Source organism: Poromitra crassiceps (genome assembly GCF_964638095.1).
Source record: "Poromitra crassiceps genome assembly, chromosome: 10".
Lineage (NCBI taxonomy): Eukaryota > Metazoa > Chordata > Actinopteri > Beryciformes > Melamphaidae > Poromitra > Poromitra crassiceps.
In genome coordinates, this window is record NC_139631.1 from 22,644,155 (window position 1) to 22,664,736 (window position 20,582).

The following is a 20,582-nucleotide window of genomic DNA, read 5'->3' on the forward strand; positions in this document are numbered from 1 at the left end:
GGTCTCTCATGTGTCTTTTCAAGTCTCCTTTACGACCAAAACCTTCATCACAGACTGAGCAAATAAATAGTTTCTTCCCAAGAACTTCACTGTTTTTCTTTGAGTCTAAACCTGACTGATGCATCCATTCTTCATCACTGTCTTCAGTCTCAGGTTCAGAAGAGTCTGAAGTCTTGTCATCACAAGTTGGTTGTAAATTACTAGCTGAATATAAGTCCCCGGCTGGTTCTGATACTCCACAGTCCTCTCCACCAGCTTCTGTTTTCATCTGTTCAGTTGAGCTGCTGGCTAGAGGCTCTGCCTCTCTGTTCTCCTCAGTTTGGCTTTGATGAAGCTGTGACGACTGAGGTTTCTCTTCATCATATTCACTCTTCACATAGAGTTCCTCCTGTTCCTCCTTAAGTGGTGGCTCTGGGTCCCCCTGAAGCTGCTCTCCATCCTGACTGATCCAGAGTTCCTCCTGTTCCACTTTAATGTGTGGGGGCTCTGGATCCTCCTGAAGCTGGTCTCCCTCCTGACTGACATTGGACATTTTCACACAGTGACAGGAACTTCTCCTCCTGAACCATTTACTGACAAACGTTGTCCTTCAAAGCTCCAATAGCTTCACAGCTAACGTTAGCTTCACAGCTAAACCATTCACGAGTCTCATAAGAGCTTCTTCTTCCTTTCAGAGTTAAACGGAGTCCCGCTTCAACTTTATATATTTGTGATGTATTCAGCACACACGAGTTTTCCGTTTGTAAATTCAACTTCTGAAACGATATCGCCATGAAATAATACGCGACAGCTCGAGATTCAAGAATCAGTTTGCACATGCGCGAGCTAGCTACGGCAAGACCACTTGGACAAAAAGACTGGGGCTGGCGGGGCGAGAAAAAAAAGCAGAGCGGACCACCAAGGGAGACTGAATACGTGTTCAGGGTACCACTTTGAGACAATAGTATTATTTCACTTCCTACGAATGCTTCCTACACTCCCAGGCCCCCGCCACACACAATAAAATTAATGCTGCACTTTATTAAAAAAAAATAAAAAAAAATCACATCGTGTAGGCTAGGCTATTGTAAGTTTTAGTTGTTTTTTTAATCTTGCCTCCGACTCAAAGCTTTCGTTCACATTGAACTAATATCTGGAAATATAAGCGTGTTTATGATCCTGTGTGGCTTATAGGCCTACATACTGTACACATATTCATAAAAAAAAGTAAAATATGGTGAAGAATGTATTTGCATTTGTGGATGTGGTATTCACAAGTAGGCCTACAAATAAAACATTATCAAACATTTTCCTGTATGGAAACCCACAAATTTTGGGATCAGTTTGGTAAGCGTGTAGTAGTCATAAAATACATTGCAGAGGATCAATAGGGCATTTGCCCATGTCAAATGAATAAACATAGGGCCTGGGGGGCCAGAACTGACCCACCAAAGGGTCCAATCCAGCCCACAGGATGACCTTGCAAGTGTAAAAAATGCACTTAAAAAGTCCTTCAATCCAATGTGATGTACTTGTGAAGGTTAGAGGTACCAGGTTTCAGGAGCAAGTTAAATATTAAGTAGCCTATTCATGTTTTCTGTATTCATCACTAAATGGTAGCTGAGATAACCCTAAGCAAAAACTATTATTTATTTACACTAAAAGAAACAGGAAAACATTGAGTTTTCATCATTCATACATTTTCTGCATGTGGCCCATGAACTAAAATGAGTTTGACACCCCTCAAAGTCAAAGTGTCCATTTCAGAAATCCCACCCACATTTTCACATTTACGTGGCAAACCGACTGCTGCTAGCCTAACTTCACAGATTTCTACAAGAACAAAATCTTCTTGTGCCTACATCGGAAAACAAAGGGATTGACACATACCTCTGTGAAAAACTCTTTAAAAAATCACAGTCACAAATTGTCACATCTGGAAATTTTATTTTGGAGAACCGATTTGACACCATCTAAATGGCTATCCCTGATACAGCAAACTTAAGAGGGATGAGTGCCCCATTAGGGAGAACACAGCTGTTCACAATCTTCCAGAACTACAGGAGGGAGTCCAAAACTACAGCCACACCCCGTCTCCCTGAAGAGGCTGCCAAGTAGGAGAAAGATCATTGATTTGAAAAAAGAAAGAAAAGACAATAGCTTTTAGAAGTCACTTTAAGTGAATTTGGCAAGATGGTCCCTGCAGTGAGCAGGAATCCAATGAAAACATGACGAGAAGCCTGTTAGGAAGTGTATTAGTAAGATGATGATTTATTAGCTGCTTGGAATTATAAGCAGGTTTTAGTCTGATTGCGATGATCATGATCCCACGTGTATGCTATGGGGTCTACAGGATGATGCCGAGAACATCCCAAATACAGGTCTAAGGAATGGAGTGTAAAGTAAAATTATGTTGCATATTAGCTGGGACAAGAAAATCTGCCACAATTCAAAAATCCCTACAGTAACTGTGGATGCATCATTTCCACTTCATTACGTGATGGTTTACACATTCCGTGGAAAATAGCACAGAAACAAAGACAACATATCCAGAGCTCATCTGTAAAGTAACACCTATATTGACCACATGTAGATACAAGTCTTACTGTAAAACACAAAGCTTAAAATATACTTTTTTTTCCCCTTTGGAAAAAAAAGTCCATAAAAATATCTGAAATGTAACAAAATGTGGCACCATGCCCTAAGTCATGTTGAGTACAAGCCATTTATCAGTGTCCTAGTCTCAACAGCAAACCCGTGAGAGTTCTTACGCCGATACACTACGTTACTGCATGCTGCAGATGTCTCTCTGGGTCTGGGACACTCCTCGCTCCAAACTGATGTCAGAATCATGGCCAGTGATTGGTGGGTTGGTAATCCTGAACCCACCAACCAGTAACAACTTTAGCGATCAGACGCGGCACCACCCAACCAGACTGTTGACTTTTGTGAAATGAACCATTCTCTCATTGGTAATACAACCTGTGAGTCATTCAATTGTTCCCACCTCAAATCAGCAGCTGGGGCTCTGAAGTGGCACAGACTCATTTATGTAGTATAGTATGCGGGGAGAGACTACGAGTCTCCCAACCAACTCAGTCACAGGGTTTGCCTTTCGAACAAACAAGCTGCAATACAGTAACTCTGTCTTACTTTCCAGGTCAAATCAGGTCTGTAACTAACACAATGTGATACAAACATTATAGTAAAACAGAACTTAAAAAGGTTAAACTAACAAAAACAAAGACAAGAATTCAATAATAGACGATAAATACAAATTTTCCCTCAAAAGAATTCCGCCGAGGAAGACAACACACCATTTCTGTGTGCACCTTATTTCCACTCTAGTACAAGCCAGGCCTCTGTCATACTATTCCAACAAGGGACAGGAGACTCAGGACGATCCGTAAGAGCGATGCGAACTGAACATGCCAGGCTGAGGCGGTGACTGAGGAAGCCAAATGGAGTATTGTTGACATCAGAGAGGGAGTTTTCAGTCCAGGAACTCCAACAGGAAGGGAGAAGTGCCGACTGCCTATTTACTCAGTGGTGCCCCAAGTGGGTCTCTGAGCCAGTGCGTCTGCAGACAGGTGCTTCAGGAGCGACTGCGGTCCTCTTGAGTTCCCACGAGCATTTTGCTGTACAGCTTCTGCTGCTCTTCTTTAAAGGTATCTTTTACCTTTCCTCGCTTCAAACCTCCGTCCCTGCAAGAGGTTGAAGTGTGTGAGAACAATAAGGTGCCTAAGTCCCACCCCCTCCCGGGACCTCAGGAAGTGAATCGCCCATTAATTTCTCCCTTTATGTTTAGAAATATAAAGAATTTTACTTCGTCAAACCACGCCATTCAGCTACGAGATGAATCGCGAGTGACCATAAAACATTTGACTCTGATTTTTATTTTATGTCTGAGTCAAATGTATTATTGGTCTCTAGTCCAAGTCAAACTCTTTAATTCTAAGGAATTTCCCCTCGGGGATTAATAATATCAATTTAAAAAAAGTACCTACCTTTATATAAGAAGTTTACAAAACATCAATGGAAAAATGAATGGGGAATTCACTTCCCTTAGGTCGCATGTGGAAGAGGGCGTGACTTAAGCACTCTATTACAGATGGCCTGCATTTATATAGCGCTTTTATCCAAATCTGTTTAGTGGCAAATTATATAGTATTTGCCACATACTATATAGTTGCCATATAGTATAGTATAGTTGCCATATAGTTGCCATATAGTAATTATATAGTTGAACAGTAGTCTACACCTGTTTTACAGACTACCGCCAGAAGGAGGAGCAAATAGTGTGCAACACAGACTTGGTGTTTATGACAGCATAGCAGACTTGATATGCAGCGTATACAGTAGCTCAAAGCCCTTCACATTAGAGCTCACTGGACAGTATAGACATTCAAATTGTATAGGCAATATGTCTTACCACAAGAGGTCCACCAGTCCCCCTTGCCTGGCTATGGCTGCCTTTACGCGATTGGCAAACTGTACAGCATCCTCACCCTCCTGTTTCCAAAATACAGACAAATCATAAATATAAAGAGACCAACGAGTGCCTATTCATAGCTTTCAAGGGGCGTTACGTGCTGCCGGGAACGCCCACCTGACGGTCAAAAAAAAAACTTGTTCATTCTGCTGCCCGCCGAGTCGACTAGTTTCTCACGCTGTTTGTTTTAGAGCTGCACGCTTTGCATATTAAGGACACGTCAATTGACACGCAGCCGCCCCGTGAAGTACTGTTTGAGCGGACGACAGCCCAGGCATCACTTTTTAGCAATAGTCTCACTAATCCCACAGTGGTTTACCTGCTTTTGAGATCTGCAAAAAATAGTTTGCTTCTGTCTCACCCGTTCTCCCTCTCTCTTCACACGCGACGAGGGCTGGGCTCCACAACATTATAAAAACGAGTCCGCACTCCGCACGCAGTCTCTTGTTGTGAAACAATTTCCCCCGAACTGCCATGTGTTGGACAGTAACGTTAACGATAGTTCGGTTTGTTTGAAGTGCCCAAAACGTGTAGTTTGTTTAGATATCGTTCTTTTTCAACGCTTGATAGATGGTCTAAATATTCCTGACTGGAAACTGGTGGAAAAAAGACCGCTTTTTGCTGCAGCTGCGTCTGGAGTGTTCAGCGCCATTGATGTTTTGAGTTTTGACCGCCAGAAGGGGCGTTCCTTGTACTTACGTAACGCCCCTTGAAAGCTATGAATACGTCCTTGAAGATAACACACAGCGTAAAGCATACACATTTTAAATGGCAAAATGTATGGCTCATAAAGACCGCCATCAAATGCAAGTCCAACAAATAAGGGGCCTCCAAGAAGTTGTTTCTTCTTGGTGCTATGAAGCTTTGGGATGACCATAATGGAGTCATACCTGACCTGAGTAGTACGGTCAGGCAGTGATCACTAGTATTTACGAGAGCTGGGCAATATGACTTCAAATCAATATCACGATTATTTCAAAGTTTTACCTCGATTACGATTATCTATTTATTGTATATGCTTTTTTGTGTGTGCCTGTATTTGCTCGTGTGAATGTGAATGAGTTCTTGGTTTCATGGTTCTTACTTTGTGCAGAGTTAAACCATGGAGTCTCACCTCTCTGCACATTGGAGGAAGGTACCACACACTGCAGACGATGGCCCAGCTGCTCATCATACGTAACAGGTAGTTGACCATTCCAAACTGGCTGCTATTCCAGAAGGCATCTCCAAATCGGGGGTCATACTGTAAGGATCAAACACCAGAATGATTCAATAATACTGCAATAAAAGGCAATACAAATGTCATATGTATCGTGGCTAAAAAGCACAGCCTGCATAAAACATGCAAAGTATAAGAAAGAGATCAACCTCACCTTAATGGCCACAGGATAAACTGTGGAGCCAATCTCAAAGCTGCCCTTCTTGAACATCATAACTGAAGTATTGTTGATGCAGGTACCTGCGGATTGAGAATGATAAAATAAACAATTTAAAAAACAGCAATTCTTTCTAACAATTGTTTACATGACTGCATAGTAGATTTATGAAGCCTTCCCATCTAACGTTATAGCAGATCAAAGGACAAACTCACCTTCTGGGAAAATGAGAATGGGCAATTTAGTTTTATCTTCTACGTGGTCGCTCAATCTGCAACACAGGAAATGTGTCGGCCATTAGCAACCCAAAATGTGTTGCAACACTGAGGACATGGACACATTAGGCTTCATGTAGGACTTACACAAAACAAAATTCCAAAAGAGTGACAATCAAATTTCATGCATGTTTTTCCTCTCCATTTGCACAAATGAATGACAGGGGAACACAGAAATGTGGACCAAGGCAGCTCAGCAGGCAAAGTAGTAAACAAAAATAAGAAGGGAGCTCCTTGAAGTTTTACAAGAATACGGTAGTATTTAATCCCGAAGTAGTATTCGTGTCCACAGCAGTGTTACAAACAGAATATATCTTCATAAGGGTACACGGGCAAACAAAAACGCTACGCGCGTTTCAACCACACAGGGTCTTCATCAGGCATCACATTGCTATTCCAGCCTGATGAAGACCCTGTGTGGTTGAAACGCGAGTAGCGTTTTTGTTTGCCCGTGTACCCTTATTCAGATATATTCTGTTTGTAACACTGCTGTGGACACGAATATACTACTTCGGGATTAAATACTATTCTTGTAAAACTTCAAGGAGCTCCCTTCTTATTTTTGTTTACACAAATGAATGACAAAATAAAATTCTTACCAAGTACTGCAACAACAACAAAATTATAAAACCAAGTCTGTAATACTACCTTTTGGCCACTAGATGTCGGTCTTTGACTTCTGAGCGCTCAAACCAAATGTGCGGGCACGCTTTGACCATGGACCTCTGAATAACCCCCATCAAGCCACCATGAATTTGGCCGACCTGATACAGGCACATAAACAAACACATGCAAATAATAGCACACAGTACATCTATATCAGGAGCAATGCCATCACACCAGCCAAGCAGCTGCTTTGGAAAAAGTTTTGGAAGTTTGGAAAATGTTTTAGTAGCCTCCTCCTGGGCAGCTGTGTACTTACCATTGCATAGCAGCCATCGCTGGCCAGGATGATGACATCAATGGGTGAAGTGTGGTTGGCAACACAGATTCCTCCATTCTTGGGTTTGTTCTCACTGGGAAGATGGGAGACAGAGAGAGTGTTAATTGCCTATACATATATATACTGTATATCATACAGTAGAAGTGCAATGATTAATGGTCAACTATTAAATTAATCACCAACTACTACTATCAGATTCATCGGTTTGAGTAATTTTTTTAAGAGAAAAAAAAGGTAAAAATTCTCTAATTCCAGCTTCTTAAATGTGAATCTTTTCTGGTTTCTTTAATCTTGTATGACAGTAAATGCAATATCTTTGGGTTGTGGACAAAACAAGACATTTAATTTGAGGACATCATCTTGGGATTTGGGAATTTCTTTTCACTATTTTCTGACTTTTTATAGACCAAACAACTAATCGATTAATTGAGAAAATAATTTTCAGATTAATTAACAATGAAAATAATCGTTCATTGCAGCCCTATCATACAGATAGCCGTACTTTATTGCCAAAGAAGCGAAACCCAGGTCATTTATTTATAGAGCCCAGACTTCATGCAACTTCATGGACGTTTTGTCAAACTTTCCCCAGTCCACTGTAAAGACCATAGGAGAAACAAATCAACTTACAGAGGCTATGCTAAAGATGTGACCCCCTGAGCATGCAGGAAGTGTTACTAGAGTCCCCATTCCAAAGATAGAGTTGCTGATCTGAAAAGAGAGCGAGCACCGCCCCCTATGCCACTTTGTGTATTTTGATCTCCTCCCAGGGAGTAAAGATGAATACATGCTGCAACAGGCCTAGTCCCTGGTGACAGACACACACAAAGCACTGATGACTAAGGACAGAGGCTGTGTCCTGTCTGTATCCACTCTGCTTTGTTGTTGACACTCACTTTGTTATTCAAATCATTTGAAATGAAAACAGTGTCAGATCTGACTGTTTTGACATCAGCCGACCTTTAAATATCATCTCATTTAAACTACAAATGAATTGTGTCAGTTTGTAAAATGAAATGTCTGCTTAGTTTACTTATTTTTAATGTAACAGAAATTACGAGGGGGGGCTTTATCCTCATCCAAATGCTCTAATCAGAAAAATAGTTGTGTTTCCTGCTCTCTTACGGCTCAATATAACGGTAAGGTTCAGTCTGGTAATGGCACAACATGTTGATATAAAATGCCATTTATGGGCAAAACATCAACTTCCTGTTCTACATCCTGCTGCATGTGTCATCCGTTGTAGAGGAGCTCACTCCCATTTAATCTTCCTGTGAGAATTCAAACTGTCAAGTCTGGCATGGTCTGCATTGGCTTTGTGGGTGATACAGCAGACTAATGACTTGTTCATCACCTGGACCACAAATATGAATGTAAACAGTCTGTGGCTAAGCTACTGGCTAGCAACCTCCCTCTCATGCTGACAAGGCTCTCACATTGTAACTGACAAAATGCATTGGTTTCCGTTCCCCAGAGACAACCTAGCCCATCCGCCATTATGTAATCTCATGTGGAGCAAGAGGTGTGCAGAAAATCATACCAGAGAAAATGAAAGGATGGGACCTTGTGGAACAGAGGGTCACCGTTCGATTGCCTGCGAGTCTGAAGAACGGGTTTTGTGCACGTCGCCGGACCAGAAGCGCTTCTGGTTGGTTATCTGAATGGTTAGCACAACCGCATTTAGCCGGCCTGTTAAATTACATCAACCTGAATCAACACTTAATTGTTCTTATTATTTGACTTATGTGAACGTTGTTACAATAAAAGCAGATCCTTAAATCTACAATCATTGCAAAGTATAATGAAGGGCAGAATATAGATGATTTTGACACGGCACAAATGGGTCGTCAATATGAAACAAAATATCGGCAGGCTATCCGTATCGGCCGATTGTGGCGTTTGAAAAATCGGTATCGGTCCACAATTTCCATACAGGCAAATCCTAGTCAAAAACTAATTGGAATGTGTGTAGTAAATGTTTAAAGGCCTGTATTTAGATAGCGCTTTTATCCTTTACAATGAGTAGGTACATTCACACACACATTTATACACCGATGGTGGCAAGCTACCGAGCAGCCGTTGGGAGCAATTTGGGGTTCAGTATCTTGTCCAAGAGTAGTGATCCAGTCGACATGCAGACTGGATCACTGGATGAGGCGGGAATCAAACCACCAACCTCTTTTATCCAAAGCGATTAGTGGACGACCCGCTCTACCTCCTGAGCTATAGCCTCCCCTGCCTAGTCTCGAGGCAGGGGACAAGAGTTAATGTTCTTACCTGTCATGGTAGGTGATGATGGCAGTTAGAGCTCTGACACATATTCTGTAGCACATCAAATGAACTTTCTGACTCAGAAAGTTCTTCATCCTACAGGAAGGAGAATAGAACAGCAGTATTGACTTTCTGCAGCAACAACAATACAATCAAATTCAGCTGTTTGAGCGGAAGTGTTTGGATCAATTAAAACAAGCGTGTCATTACACTTACCTTCCATTTGGTAGCAGTCCAATGATACAGGTGAGGAAGACAAGGAGGCCTACACCAGTGAAGGCAAGAGTTACCCTGTCAGAGAGAGAGGGAGAGAGAGAGAGAGAGAGAGGGAGAGAGACAGACAGACAGACAGGCATGTTACACAAACTGCTACACCAGGGAACCTTACAACAAACGAAATTAAAACACCTCGTAATTTTAGTGGCATATAAACACAGGACTTAAACATTAACCAAAACAAATCTTATATACTCCAAGTTCTCACTGAGAAGAAATGTGAGCAAATGTCACAAGTGATGTTATCCGGTGGGAGTGGGGTTCGTGCTGTTAATCACAGTGACATCCTCTCCTATCATGTTATTAATCCAAGTGCCACTACTACTCTCCACCTCCCCCGGTGAGCATAGACTCTCCACTACTCTCCACCTCCCCTGATGAGAACAGACTCTCCACCTCCCCTGATGAGAACAGACTCTCCACCTCCCCTGATGAGAACAGACTCTCCACTACTCTCCACCTCCCCTGATGAGAACAGACCCTCCACTACTCTCCACCTGCCCTGATGAGCACAGACGCATGATTTCTATTCGCACATAGGATAAGCAATAACCACGCCCTGTGGCGCCGGGATTGGCCAGGAGCATTGAAGCTTGGGACTAAAGCACCTGGGGTTTTTCATCTTTTAAAATAAAGATGTTTAAAAAACTATTGCTTGTTACATTTTCAGTGCTGTACCTTTTCTCTGGGTAAGAATTGAGCTTGAAATTAACGATATGATACATTATATTATATGAGCTGTCGTGAACACAACACCATTTATATTATTGCATGTTTTTGTAGATTGTGTACATTGTGTAGATCACAATTATTATGCTTATTATTATTATCACTATGCTAAGGAAGGTAGGTGACCATAATTCATTTCAATGTCCGCTCTCGAAATCGCTGTCCGTTCTCAAGAGCTATTCAGTTGGTTCATGAAATCGCTGGGCTGCGTGCCCTCCAGTGTTGCTCCTGGCCAATCCCGGCGCCACAGGGCGTGGTTATTGCTTATCCTATGTGCGAATAGAAATCACGCAGCACAGACTCCAAAACCTGCAGGAGGGCACATTGGGCAATGGCTAAGCTGTTCAGCAGGCCGGCTTAATCTGCTTGAACCAATCATGCAGGGTTGGAGAAGATGCAGATTATATTAGGTGAGGATTACACCAGCAGAAAAACATGATAAGAGGTGAGGATCTGAGGCAGGGCACTACTGGGCTAGACTGAGTGAGTGAAATCTAGTAGCTACTAGACAATGGGACTAGAATACAGTCTGTGTCTGTGCAGCGGTGGCCTGATACGTCTCCCCACTGGCAACTGGAGCTGAGCCAGGCAGTCTTAGCCCTGAGTCACTGTCCTTGTGTTTGTCTCCCTCACCTCTGTCTGAATGATGTTATCGCTCTCTCTGTACTGCCTGCGTTTTCCATTGTTTCATCTGGCGGTTGTTTTCTTACCGAGCCATCTTATATGTCATGTTCTGTGTGGGTTTTTCACACTACTTTTCACAATATGCCCACATCTTTCATAGAGCTGCACGTTGCCTCGTTACCACATTTTATCGTTTCACTTGGATAACATCAACAGGTTGTTTCAATGCAACTTTTAACTTCCAATCACACCGGGAGGGAAGGATTAAATATCGGGTATGGACAAAAATGTGATTTTGCTCACAAAAACTAGATATGGAAGTTGCGATTAGAATTCTAGTCGGGATACGATGAAGCCACAATGAGTATATAAGTAATGGAGAGATGGGAGAGACTAGGCTACTTATTCATATGCAGAAATCCTTATAAAACAAAACTGTTTATAAAAATGAAGATTAAAATCCATTTTGACTACCCATGTTATTTTGCTGCTAGCATAGGACAGCGGGTGGTAAACTTGTGCATCAGTTACGCAATACGTCATAGGAACAGATTTGCACTTGTATTTCCACTTCCACTCAAACTTACTATAAATGGCTTTTTGAATGAAAAATTGACTTGTGTAACTATGATGTCCTTAAATCATGTGGAGAGGTTAAATACTTAGGACACTATCTGACCGATGACCTGTCTGATGATAGGGACATTCAACGACAATACAGAATGATGTACGCTCAGGCTAATATGTTGATACGTAAATTTAGTATGTGCTCATCGTCTGTGAAGATTACTCTGTTTGAAACGTTTTGTATACCAATGTATACTGCCCACTTGTGGCGGTGCTACAAAAGCAGAAGTATGCAGAAACTCAAGGTAGCATATAATGATGGCATGAGGCTGCTGCTGAAAGTGCCAAGAAGGAGCAGTGCAAGCCAAATGTTTGTAAGTATTGGTGTTTCGACATGCCCTGCTGTACTCAGGAACTTCATGTACAGTTTTATGTGCAGGATCTCTGAGTCACCAAATAGCATTATCTCAGCACTTGTAAACCCTGCCATGAGTATGGTTAGGTTCACCTCAAGGCTTTGGAACCACTGGCGCTTTAGCCTATATGCAAATATTGGAACTATATAAATTTGTATCTGTCTGTATTTTATTATGTTTTGTATTCTGTATATTTTTTATTGTGATGTACTATGGACCGCCTCCGTGTCTGGAATAAAGTGTTGATTGATTGATATTTAAACTACTGGTAGCTTGTTACATTTTTGGCACCTTATAATTGAAACTGATACAAGGGCCATGACATCAAAAATGTGATTTGATGTCATGGTAACACAATTTCAAGGGGTTATTCTGCTGGGCCTTTTGTCCAGGAGGATTTAAATTTCCAACCTCAAACGACCAAAAATGAATGAGGTTAAAGTCTAACTCCAGCCTGGAGGTAGAGCAGATACCTGAGCGGCAGCAGGAAGCCATAGCGGATCAGCACACCCAGCCCCCAGAGGACCGTCAGTCTCAGGCTGATGTAATGGAAGTTGTAGTTGCTGCGGGTCAGAAGGTTCCAGGACTCCAGCTCCTCCCCTGAGAAGCGCTTGGTCACCTCATCATCCATGATGCTCTCCACTCCTCGCCGAGCAAAGTAGAAGATGTCGGACATCTCAAACTCGGAGGCCGAGTCCAGGTCTCGGTTGCTGCCGCTGCGCCGGATCTCCTTGATCTCCTCCTCCAAAGAGGTGGGCTCCCTGGCAATGATAGCTGGAGCGGACCAGAGACACACAATGTGTTGTTAGCAATCCTCCACTCTTGAACAAACACGCCTACTGAACATGCACTTTGGTAGTAAAACACTAACACAACATCTTACCATTTGAGTAGTGTTTGTACAAGAGGTGATTCTTTTCTTTAGCTCCTCTCTCCATCCTAAGTGTGGCCCACTAGAAAGAAAGCAAAAAGGATGTAAAAATGACATCAAATAGCTCACATATGCATGGCATGGAATTCATAAGTAACATGTAAGGCCCTGTGTCCATAATCCATAGAACTATTTTTGCTAAGCTCCAACATCTATTTTCAGTTGTTCGTGAGCGTGTATGCGGCATGGTCTTTTTTCAGAGCGCTCCGCCTTTTTCGTGCGTCCGCTCCCAGCGCATCCAGCTGAAAATATCAGAACTTTTCAGAAAGGCATTGGTGTTGAGTGCTCCTTGTCAGGCAACTAATCATATGGAAGAAACAATCACAACAGATACAGAAAGGCTCAATTGTGGGAGCAGATAGTGAATATTTCTGGTGAGTTTTGTGCTTTTATCACCCGACTGTACCGTTAGCTCGTTGTTAGCTGTCAGCTATGTTAACGTGCATCAAGCTAGCTACCGCTACTGAGCTAACGTTAATGTCAATCTGCTTCCTTGGCACTGGGATGCAGTGCTCCCCAGCGCACTCCCATCATTTAACTGACAGGAAAAGACACTATATGGACACAGGGTCTAAGCCAACATGGATATGAGTGCATTCAACATTTTTGTAGAAAAATTACGGCCTCAAATGCATAGATACTGCTTTCTGCTCGTAATTTGATTAGATTAGATAAGCCTTTATTAGGAGAAATCTGTCCTGGGCATTCGAGAGAACATATTTGAAAAAGCGAATTGGATGACACGCTCTTTGATTCCAAAATGACCATCTGCTACTATCAGCAAACTGTACTTGTGTGCAACTTTCAAACACTCCAACAGCAGCCAATGTGCTGCTCCATTGTCTTTGTGGTCAGAGTAACAGCTACAGGCTGTAGAGAGAAACCCTGTGTAGGAATTTAGCCAGGGACAAAGGCAAAAATGCAGAAAGAAATCTCAGGATGCCCCTAAAAATCATCATTGAGGAGCAAAAATTGCCCCAAGATTTCAATAATTTTATTTTTATTCAATTCATTTAATTTCCATTTCCATCTCTAACACACACTGAGCACCTACAAGCTGGTTGCCAGAAGACGACGACAAAGAACACACACACAAACAGTGCTGTTGTTCACACTGCGCTTTAGCAACTTTATGCACTAATTAGTTCTTTTGAAAATTTGTAAACTTTCCTAGGCTCGCCCGCCCTGCAGCTCGCATACGCAGCCCGCCCTGCAGCTCGCCAAGCTGGCCCTGCAGCTCGCATACGCAGCCCGCCCTGCAGCTCGCATACGCAGCCCGCCCTGCAGCTCGCATACGCAGCCCGCCCTGCAGCTCGAACGCTGTGCGGGCTCACTTGCTCCCTCGCCCGCCCTGCAGCTCGCCCTGTGTGTGGGGGTCACTGCTCTTATGACATCACTGATGATGTCACAACTTCAAATCACTGATGCCCTCACAATTACTCTTATGACATCACTGATGATGTCACAATGCCTATGACATCATCAGTGATGTCACAATGCACAATTTATCAAGTGACATCACTGATGACATCACTTCTGGGACTTTATGCCATCACTGATGACATCATCAGTGGGACAAAATATATAGATCGATGGCCCCATTTTTTCTAGACAGAAAAACACTTATTTATTTATTTCCTGTCTCTTTGTGATTAGTCTCCTCTGAACTTATCTTAACTTTACAAAGTGTTGTGCTCTGCCAGATACACTAGTTGTATAACCTTTCCAAAGCAGTCATTTTCTATCCACCTGGCAACTGTTCCCCTCCAGGTATTTCTGTTATTTGAAGCAGAACAGTATGAAAGTAACAGAAGTCCTGATCTAGTTATCTCCATATTTAAACCAGTGCTCCAGAAGGCCATGGAGATGGATGCTATTATGCACAGGGCTTATCTGTAAGAACTAGCTTGTCTTAAGATACTGTCATCAAAATGGAATTCATGTCTTTTCACTAAGTATTACTAAGTGGAAATTGCATCCTCTTTGATATGTTGAAAAGCCTAGCGAGCCTATTGTGTGCATTGCAATGTGCAAGCCAAGACGCCAAGACATGAACAAATGGGTAATTTGTACTAAGAGTCAGGAAAGGAACACTGTGTTTCTTTCTCCACAGTGTTTCTACATAGTGTTTCTTTACTTAAAGTACAGAATGTTCTCTTTGCTGTAGCAGCAACAGGCAGAACAGAATAACTTAGGGAAACATGTGGACTGGGAGGTGCTGAACCCATTTAAAGGGATAGTTCAGTTTGGGGGGGATTTAGCTACTCAGCCAGAGTCAGACAAACTTGTGGATCACGTTTTTATGTCTGTACGGAACTGGGAATGGGAATGGTTAGGCAATCTTAGCTACATTTCTGGAAGTATACAGGATCAAATACCACCAACTCCTCTCAAAAGCAAGGAAATAGACCTGCTCAGCAGTATACTCCAGCTGAAATAAATATTGCCTGTGAATCAGCCTGGTCTTCCTCAAAGTCTGACATGGCCATTTTGGATCACAAAGACTGATGGCTACTTGGCTAGCTAGCTAGCTCCTGAAAGTTTAAGAGTTTACAAAACTCTCTTAAGATCTCTCTCGATGCGAGAAGTCGAACACATCCTAATCAATGGTACTTTCAAAACAACTGGGAAACTTGCCACTTGGCTCGAGAGGACAATAGAGAAACATGGAAGTACTAGTTGGAGGGCAATTCAAATGGATTATCCTGCATTCCATTTGCACTGGCAACTAGGAATTTTCAAGTTCACAGAGGGGAACACTCCCTGTGATGTCGCCTGAACTCGGATTTCCTACTCTGAAAGTCGGGGGAACCTAGGGCCGCCTCGGTTATCGTATTACCGCGGTTACGCCATCGCGTCAGTCAGGCCCACCGCAAGCGGATTACCGCTTCACCGCACACAAACAAGCAGACACACAGAGATAATTAATTACTATTGCAACGCTAATATAATACAATAATACAAGGGCCAAGCAATGTGCACAATAGCCCATTAGCGGCAACAAAGAAGCGCAAATGGATCTACAGTGGAGCTGAAAGTGTTAATGGCACAGAGAAACCCCAATGTGCTGCAGAAAAGATGTGTTTTACCCAGAGGTCGTCAAACAAACATCACTCTGGAACCAAAGTGAATGCAGTCGGGCACCAAAAGCGCGATTGATTGGCTTGACTAATTTGTGCGGTAAAGGGGGGAAAAACTATGGCAGCAGCTCTAGGGGAACCTCAGCAACCCTGAGCTAAAAATCCAGCTCCTACATCAACAGTAGTGAAGGCTGTTACAATACAGTTTATTAGCACTTCTGTCTTATTTGTGTCTCATTAAAGCAGCTACAAGGAACTTATAACTGGTTATGAAACTAAATGTAATACTGATGCCTGCCTCACCTTACCTACATCAGCAAATGAGACCATCGACAAGGAGATCGGTGATTTCTATATTGTTTTTCTAAATGCCATGTGCGCTGGTTGGGTGCGCGGCCGTCCATCCTGCGTCACATCCGTGTGAAACTGGTTGGAATTCTTGTTCCGGCCAGCAAATAATACGCATCGATATGGGAAATATCGATACAGTATCGATTAGGGGTGGGAATCACCAGATGCAGAGGCCTGGCATGGCCTGCAAAAAAAAAAAAAAAAAAAAAATATCGCGATACTTGCCGTTCCAAGTATCGATACAGTATCGGGAAATAAAATATCGCGATATATTGCCGTATCGATTATATTGCCCAGCCCTATTTGCAGCCAGCCTCAAGTGGTCATTCGAGGACCTGCAGTTTTTGGTACTTCCGCATTGGCCTCAATGCAACCAACTGAGACTTTCCCCCTCAGCAGAGATATAAAAAGGCATCCAGGAATCAGGTGGTGCTGCTATGAAGCTGCACATACAGAGAGTATGAGAATGTACTGGACAGTACAGAAGGCCTGCATGTTTGCATATGCCAACAACCATTAGAATAATGGAGATAGAATGTGACTGTTGAGCAGCAAACCCTGGCTTTTGCCTCCAGCAGATGACTGCTGTCATGGAAAAACTATAAATTTAGTGTTTTCCATACTTTTACTTGACCTGACGTGAAGCCTCACACAGGTAGAGCCAGTTTCTCACCCTGGGGCCAGTGAATCTAATTTAAACCACTGACAAAGAAAATGCATGGCTGTCAGTTTGAACATAAGGCTGTTTTCCAACTTGCTGAAAAGTTCGCTTTTTGATTATGCCATGGTTTCAGCAGCCCACAGTGTAATATGTCCTTCTGATTAATCATAACTGCTCATGATGACTGCATGAAAAGACATCAGCCTAGCCAGCATTTGTTTTTGGCTCCTTTACAGAGCTAGCTCTAAACCTTTACAGAGCTAGCTCTAAACCTTTACAGAGCTAGCTCTAAACCTTGTCTCAACAAGTAGTCGTCACATTCAAATGCAGCTGACAGTAATGGCTTATTTGGCAGACGAGGAGCAGACAGAGTACTGCTTGTACTGCTAATGCTATCGAGTAAGATCATTAGAATAAGGTAAAGTGAGACCATACTTGTGGCTTAAGAGTTGGGTGTGGAAGAGAAGGTTGCAAGACAGACTAATAATCCCCCCTAAATTTGAAGCATTGCAAGTGTTGGATGATCCCTCCACAAATATCTTGTGATAAACTGAACAGGGAATATAACAGTAATATGATTCAAACACTGAGTGAGAATTTAACAAATGGCAAAAACTAAATGTCAGCAAGACAAGAAAAAATTGCACTTTCTGTCAAACTGATTTGATTGGGAGAGTCAGATCTTGCTCTTGTATACGTCCTGATCCTGCCCAAAACAAATAGTACACTCAAGACTCATCCATGCTTATACAAGGATGCACTGTGGGTCCAAATGTAAAAAAAACACAATAAGCCCAGATTGCAGAGTTATTTAGTAATATAAGCCAATGCATTGTCATGCCCATTGCCTCTGAGCAACTGTGACAGTGTCACTTCACCTTTTCTCTAAATCCCCTGTTAGCTACTGGAGTTGTGACCTAGGAACATCTCTCACATCTCTGTCTCTAATCCATTCATTTCTGGCACAAGATCGTGCTCTCTGAGGAACGTGCTGGAATGTGACGGCAGAGAAAGCTGCAGACGAGAAACAAGATCACCGTCTTGGGTTTCATCTTGCAGCAATTTTGGCAGCAAAACGGTGAACAGCCTCATGCCTCATTAGTACTAACCAATAACCATACTGCACAATGAAGCTTATTTAGCTTAATTGGTGAGTCAATCTCACTTCTGGACAGTAAACACTGTAAATAAGTGCAGTGTTGTGTAGACTATTAACTCTGGGTCACTGAGTGACAATTCAACAGCAGATGACAGGCAGTGGCATGTCTGTACAGCTGTTTTCTCTGGTTACATAATATGGGAGTGAGGGGGGCCCTCTCTGGCCATTATGTAATCTATACAACAGCCAGTAAACTCAGTAAGGACCACTGTGTGGGTACTACAGATAAGAGTAACGCCCTGTGAGGAGTCCATGGGGAGAGCAAGTTCCTAAACATTATTTATGTTTTATAATGTTAGTTATTTTACCAGCTATAGTTACATGATACATGAATTACATGTTCTGTGCATTTTCATATATATAGTGAGAGAGATCAATATAGATATACTGTATATAGGGTGTCCTACAGATCTAAAAATGACATGTTCATTCTAAAGGGGGGGGCACAGCCAGTGCAGAGCAAATAGAGGCTGTCCACAAACAAGAATGCCTACAGCTTTTGTGAACTATAGCAGGATGTTGGGCAGCAGCAGGAGACACAGCATTATTTTATCGTGGAACGGAGCTGGAGCAGTAATATGCCAAGATGGTCAACAGAACTAATGGATGTGTGTCAGGATTATGTAGGTTGCTACCTTCAGCTCACGTCTCTGTCTTATCTGTCCTTCATGAAGTACAGAGAGGAGAGAAACTAGCACAACAGCAAAACGCAGTAGAGGCCCTAACACTGAGCTGAAATTAAACGGGTGCACATAAATTAGGCAAATAACAAATACAAATATTTTGATTCCTGCAAAGAATAATCATTTAACATTCACACATCACCTCAAACTGTAGTTACAGTCCTTGATGTTCTCTCAGTTCATTAAGTCAACAGAAAGTTGGCGGTTGTGCTACTAGCTCTTACCTCAAAGATCTTTAACAATGATTTCATGTAGAGACGTCGGATGCCAAACGACACCCCGAAGATGGCAGGCACAATGATGAAGACCAGCAGGAGGGTGACCCACAACGTGAAGGAGATGCCCAGGAGGATACACAACAAGTTGTCAAAAGGGTCAAAGAACAGCCCCATACTGAAGTCAGGAGGATGGTGTAATCTATTAACTAGCTGAAAGTAGAGGATGGTGGAGAGGGACAGTCCTCAACTCTTGGCCCCAAGTGGCCCTAGTCTCTTGTCAGAACAAGACTTTCATGTATATGGGCTCAAACTTCTCCTCAGACAGACCAAGGAATCATTCGCTGTAGAAGTGACCATGTTGTTGCCCTCCTGGGCAATATCAATGCATTTCATTATTTTCACCATCCATCAGTTCCTAGAACACACTTGAATTAAAATTCCGGGTAGGTCTTTGAGGTAATAGAGTCCTTTCAGGATATCCTCCAGCTGGTCCAAGATATGTAAACAATGGACCATAAACGACTCGCACAGCAGTTGGTTATCTTGACTGGAAAATACCTGCTGCTGGGTATCACATGGCCCTGAAAGAGGAAAACAAAACGGGCCAGGTTGCTCCATGTCATTATATTCACCTCTTTTGTACCAAACGCATACATTATATAAATCAACGTCAAACGAACCCTGTTATTATCACATTACCTATTATGTCGCATATATTTTGCGAAATTAACGTACTGAGACGACATTTGAGTGGAAGAACAGATCTGTGTTCATACTAACGTTACTGTTATCAGCGTTCAAAACAACAGAGCTAGAGGCCCCTCATCCCTCATACCACAGCGGCCAGCTAGGCTCCATCCTGGTTGGAACCACACGTAGATTCATCCTAGGTTGTCTGGCTAGGCTGCCTACACAAAGTCAATCAAATGTGTGCAGGCAATTTCAAAACCAAAGCTTACGTTAACACAGTTCAACTTAAGTAGCCAGAGACGACTGGTAAGTCTTAAGTATTTGCTAAAGTTGAGCTTGTGGCTCGCTAGCTAACATTATGCTACATTTCGGACGCTAGCATAGCAGGCTACACTGTAGCTACACTGTAGCTTACAGTCAGTACACCTCGCCTCGCTAGCTCACAAGCCCTCGAGTGTGCATGGACACAAAAGCTAGCCTCATTTTTACAAGCTTGCATTCAGTGCCTGGCTATTAACGTGAACTTAAGTGACTTACTGGCTAACCTAACGAGTAAACCTGCTGTTTCGCGCAGTGGATAGTTAGTTAACTCACCTTACTTGACCCAGCGGAGCAGCAAGGTTTCACTGACCATCAGTCTTTGTCTGTGGGAGGGACAGTAAACTCCACCCGGCTGAGAACAGAACAGACAGGGCGGCTGGATGATGATGTTGATACGTTTCAGATTGTCCAACCCTTGGCCCCGGGCAGCGACAGACTGTTTGCTCTGACACCTGGTGGTGACAAGATGTTGCTACCAATACAAAACTTAATGCTACTTGCTTTGGTTGATGTGGAGTACCGGTGCTACGCAACCTTGCC

The 20,582-nt window shown here is 42.7% G+C and overlaps 2 protein-coding genes across 2 annotated transcripts in view; both read right to left on the reverse strand.

The window, feature by feature from the left end:
• Positions 1-10,862, reverse strand: part of sorbs3 (sorbin and SH3 domain containing 3) — a 119,983-nt gene extending 109,121 nt beyond the window's left edge. Inside the window, 1 exon segment of the mRNA XM_083645338.1 lies at positions 10,852-10,862. The gene's annotated coding sequence lies outside the window, so the exon portion shown is untranslated.
• LOC310783142 (glycerol-3-phosphate acyltransferase 4-like) lies at positions 1,937-20,452 on the reverse strand. The gene is made up of 13 exons (XM_083643932.1): positions 20,316-20,452; positions 19,038-19,612; positions 12,832-12,901; positions 12,422-12,722; positions 9,553-9,627; positions 9,343-9,432; positions 7,045-7,138; positions 6,771-6,886; positions 6,063-6,118; positions 5,845-5,930; positions 5,586-5,714; positions 4,412-4,491; positions 1,937-3,683 (listed from the first exon to the last, which is right to left on the reverse strand). Exons 2-13 carry the CDS (start codon positions 19,203-19,205, stop codon positions 3,575-3,577), a joined length of 1,374 nt encoding a protein of 457 aa, XP_083500058.1. The 5' UTR covers positions 19,206-19,612; positions 20,316-20,452; the 3' UTR covers positions 1,937-3,574.
• Positions 20,453-20,582: the final 130 nt, after the last annotated feature.

Excerpts from the sequence above, each read along its gene's own strand:
- LOC310783142 (XM_083643932.1), bottom strand. The coding sequence starts at position 19,205 with ATGGGGCTGTTCTTTGACCCTTTTGACAACTTGTTGTGTATCCTCCTG. Across the intron at positions 12,723-12,831 it reads GTACAAACACTACTCAAATG|CTATCATTGCCAGGGAGCCC; the intron begins GTAAGATGTTGT and ends GGTCCGCTCCAG. Across the intron at positions 7,139-9,342 it reads ATCATCACCTACCATGACAG|TGAGAACAAACCCAAGAATG; the intron begins GTAAGAACATTA and ends CCATCTTCCCAG.